Source organism: Berghia stephanieae, chromosome 6 (assembly GCF_034508935.2).
Source record: "Berghia stephanieae isolate SIO BIC M18660-M18661 chromosome 6, UCSD_Bste_1.3, whole genome shotgun sequence".
In the NCBI taxonomy this organism is placed as follows: domain Eukaryota; kingdom Metazoa; phylum Mollusca; class Gastropoda; order Nudibranchia; family Aeolidiidae; genus Berghia; species Berghia stephanieae.
In genome coordinates, this window is record NC_088365.1 from 23,911,594 (window position 1) to 23,916,593 (window position 5,000).

Sequence of the window (5,000 nt, forward strand, 5' to 3'; positions counted from 1 at the left end):
GCTATTATTGCACGATAAAAATATAATGAGTTTAATAAATATAAAGAAATTTAAAATACGATTATTCCACCCCTACAAGTGAGATTATTAGATATTTTGTAACCAAATGGTATGGTATTAGTAATTCTATTCGCTGTAATTTGTATCTTTCTCCTTCTGCTTGAATGGCAATGTGACCCAAAAAAATAAAAACGTTGGATGTGTATTCATGCGCACCAAAAGATTATTTATAATGACCAATCCGATGTTTTTTACACCTTATTTCACACCAATAAAATATGCGAAAATATTCTGCAACCGTTGAATAAATTTGTTTATCCAACGCGTTCAAAGCATCATTCAACTACCTGGATACGTATCAACAACGAAATGATAGGATTTTCCAATGAAAGGGCTGGAATAAAATGACTTCATTTGTCATTGACCTGGGTTTGTTTGCCAAGTCGATTGGAACATTTGTCAGTTTTACCTTACAAAGTGCATTGTCGAGTAATGAGATACTAAGCTAAGCTGCTAGAAGCTGTGGACTGTAAAAAGTAATAAACAAAAATAAATATAGTATAACAGCTTCAACAACAACAACAACAACAACAACAACAACTAAGAAGAAAATACTAAACACGGGACGTTTCGGACTCAAAATCTTTCTTCAGCAAACAACAACAACAAAACCAAACAAACAAAAAAAATGAAAACCCAGTAAGTCGTCATATTTGTTCTTTGCCATTTATCTGGGGTTTTTCTAAATAAGTATTTATGTTTTTATAGTTTTTATTGTCTTGTTGGGGTTTTTTATTGTAGGGAAATAGAGTTGATTGTTTACACTTACAGCTTGTTGACATCCTGGGATCTATTCTAGTGTATCAAATAGAAGGCAGGGGGGGGGGGTGTGCACTATTGGTCAAATTTTAATACAATAGGGGAGGGGAATGCGCAATTTGACCAAAGAATGTGGGGGGGGGGGGGGGGCAATCTAACTAATGTGCGGCTATGTGGTCTAGTAGTATGACACTCGCTTTCGGATCGGAAGGTCCTGGGTTCGAGCCTCGCTCGGCCCATTCTCTCACCGTACTCAGGTGTAAAATGAATACATGGCCGTTAACAGCTTTGTCTCTGTCCGAAAAAAAATATAATATCGCCTTACAGGCTTCATGTATTATCCTAAATGTCCTAAGTGAGTTATCGTTAGTAATGCTCATGGAAACAAGTGGCCCCATTGGTTGAACTATTGAATACAACTGACAATTTGTTTTCTTTTGTGGCCAAAGACTGGCAATTTGAAGTCGTTTTTTGGTCAGTGTCAGGCTATAGATAGTATGCGCTTGGCAAAGAAGCTCATAACATTGCCATCCGGAAGTATAACGGACCAACACAAAAAAATTGTGTGTATCCATGAAAGATTATAGTCAAGTTAATATAGTTCAGTGAGCATTGCTCATAAACGCGGATGGCAAAAAAACAATAACAAAGACCTGAGTGACGTCTCCTCGAACTATCCAGAAGTACAGATAATCAAAATATAATAATAATAAAACAGAATTATACAGCGCTCAATCTCGTGTAAAACACAAGGTCTGTGTGCTTCACAATGTAAATTATCAATACGATTCAATAGTCTGATGTCACGCCGCCTGGCAACGGCGACCATCTTGGTTCTAAACAAAGAAAATCATTACTTTTTATTCTTCATGCTGGCTAGAACTTTTCACATCCCTTGTGATCAGAATGTGTAAAAGTCAAAACATGATCAAATCTATGTTTTTTTTCCTCTGGATACGCTTTTATGCTCACCGGAGAAATATTTCATTCTGGCGTCCGCCATTGTTCCGATAGTTTAGAGCCAGTGTTACTAAGTTACCATGCGTCATTAGGAAGGAAGTGACGTTACGACTGTTGAAGACTATTTGGAAAACAAAAACACACAAAAAAACCACCAAAAAAAGCAACCCCCCTCCCCCCAAAAAAAAACAAAAACAAAAACAAAAAACATAAGAGGAACATACAATATAATCAATTCATAGCCAGTTCAAGGGTTCATAGCGTCAATAAAAGCAAATACAGTAAAGATGTGTCTTGACATTCTTTTTAAAGGCACACAAAGAGGGACTTCAAGAAGCGATCACCCAACTGGCGGTCTAAAAACATTAACAAACAGCCAAGCGAAAACCATTCATTTTTTTATTTTCTCTGAATTGTTCTATTTCTATTTCAATATCCTGCCAGTTGTTCTAGTGTCCTCGTCACCACATCGTCAAGAAGATGCCGCCCAAAATGCGATTGGTTTATTTCAACATCCGGGGTCGTGGAGAACTGATTCGATTGGCTCTTCATGTCGGAAGTGTGGATTTCCAGGATGAAAGAATCGAGTATGCTGATTGGCCAGTGCATAAAGCCAGTGAGTAAATCTGTTCTTTATAAAAATACGGCTAGGGATCGCTATTGTTCCATACAGCCAATATTTATAAAATAAATTTAAAAAAATAAAATTGAGCTGTATATAGAGCAATATCCACTAAATGTGCTCAAAACGCTTTGCAAGGGGTCCCTGGTCAACAGCAACATCTAACATGTAGGACGGGACATGATGCCTGTTAGGCGATATTACAATTTTTTGGACAAAGACAACGCTGTTAATATCAACGTTTAGTCATCGAGCACAGATTTACAGGCACATCTAAAAAGTATAAAACTATTTTTCACAGATTGATTTACGAGTAACTTGCTAACCTTTCATAAATTAAGGAGAAATCCATTGTCCATTGATTCAAATGGCTATTTAGAATATCTGATGGGGCGTAATCACGAGTCCTTAATTTGGCCTTTGGATTTGCCATACTTTGGCCGCTGATAGCTCAACAGATTCGTCTCGATCTACGTTAATTTCTACAATCCAGTAGTTTAAGTATTTTAAAAATACAAAACAAATACAAAACTCTTTTGTTTAGAATATTTCGTCACCTTCATTCATATCTTATGTTGTTATATTTATTTGTTTTTAACCATGAAGATGTACACAGATCGATCGGGATTTCCCGCCTTCGTAACTCTTGTATCTCTAGGATGACGTAGGTGCTTTTCCGTCCACGGAGAAACTATAAATAGCCAAATTGATTGTTGTTATGTAGGATTAGGATGAAGTATGAAAGAAAATATTTCTCTTGAATCGACGTGTACATATAGGCAGGTCTGACATTCGAACCTACTTATGGACCTATTTAACATTGTTGTTATGGACAATATTTTGCGTCTATTTTGACATTTCCATTAAAACAATGAGCCCATAAAGAATTGGGTTATCAGACCTGCAATACTTGCACGTCGTCTTGACTAATTCTGTTGCCCCAATAACAGCTAATACACGAAAATTAAACCCAACTTATATAGATAGAATGAAGTTGACATCACTTGGGTCTTTTTATTGTTTTTGTTTTGTTTTTTGCCACCCGCGTTTATGAGTAATTCTCACTAAACTGTATTAACCGGACTATGAACGTTTAAGGTTATACATAGTTTAGTGTTTTGATCCGTTATACTTCCGGATGGCAATGTTGTTAGCTTCTCAGCTAAGCGCATACTATCTATAGAAAGTATGCGCTTGCCTAAGAAGCTCATAACATTGCCATCCGGAAGTATAACGGACCAACACACAAAACATTGTGTAATCATGAACTTTTGTAGTCGGGGTAATACAGTTTAGTGAGAATCACTCACAAACGCGGATGGCAAATTACAACAACAAAGGCTTGAGTGACGTCATCCTTGTTCTATCTATAGATAGTATGCAGATGACGTCACTCAGGCCTTTGTTATTGTTTTTGCCATCCGCGTTTGTGAGTTGTTCTCACTAAACTGTATTAACCAGACTATAAAAGTTCATGGTTACACAGAGTTTGTGTGTTGGTCCGTTATACTTCCGGATGGCAATGTTGTTAACTCCTTGGCCAAGTGCATTTTATCTATAGCCTAATTGATACTAATGGGCATGATCTATATTAACTTTCCATGTGGTCAAGGTCATTGGTCACATTGCAAAATGTCCTCAAAGTGACCCACTGAGTGAAACGTGTTCACAGCTTTTTAAATATCGAACATCACGAATTGTCATTTGGTTCAGCTTGACACATGGTATGTTTACAACATTTGTAAGCAAAGCAGCGTGTTTACATTTACTATGAAATATCCAATCGTTGGACAGCAGAAAATTATGTGATTGATGACCTGGTAGGACGAAAACATTAATATAGATCGCTCTTATTATAGTCCGTCCCACAATCCGTGTGCACGCGTTGATGTGTATAGACAGTATGCGATTGGCTAAGAAGCTCATAACATTGCCATCCGGAAGTATAACGGACCAACACATAAAACTGTGTGTATCCATGAACGTTTATAGTCGGGTAAATACAGTTCAGTGAACATTACTCATAAACGAGGATGGCAAAAAACAATAACAAAGACCTGAGTGACGTCATCTTCGAACTATCTATATCTTCACAACCTTCTGATGGATTTTAATGATAATTGGCTCGAACACTGGAATTGTTAGTGACGTTAAGCCGATTTTTTTTTCAACAGTTACAGAACCATATTTTGGGATTTTTCTTCTTTATGATATATAAAATATGAAGGGTCTGGGATGAGTGAACAAAGAGATGGTTTACAATAACAGTTTAAAACGCAGTGAATTGTGTTGTGATTACGATCACTGAACTCCCCCCAAGGCTTGACCAGGGGTTTACTTTTCACGAGATTCATGAGCACTACATACTAACATTGCCACCCTGGGTTCAAACTGACACAGAAAATGGTATACTTTGTACACACTTGACATAAACAATTGTTACATTTTAAAAGTTGAAAGCCAGAGGCGTAACTGCCCGTTAAGATCTCTACATTCATAAAAAAAAACTGATAACAATATGGAGTAAACATGCAATTTTGTCACAATGAGGAATATTTTCAAGTATTTATCCAGTGAGGCGAATCGCGGAATTCTTTTT

The 5,000-nt window shown here is 36.9% G+C and overlaps 1 protein-coding gene across 3 annotated transcripts in view; it reads left to right on the plus strand.

Annotated features, from left to right (window-relative positions):
• LOC144975656 (glutathione S-transferase class-mu 28 kDa isozyme-like) overlaps positions 1-5,000 on the plus strand; it is a 20,180-nt gene that overhangs the window by 596 nt on the left and 14,584 nt on the right. For all 3 annotated transcript variants that reach the window (XM_078919842.1, XM_078919844.1, XM_078919843.1), the window contains exon 3: positions 2,224-2,395. In XM_078919842.1, the coding sequence (XP_078775968.1) occupies positions 2,260-2,395 (136 nt within the window). In that variant the 5' untranslated portion in view covers positions 2,224-2,259. The remainder of the gene's footprint in view (positions 1-2,223; positions 2,396-5,000) is intronic.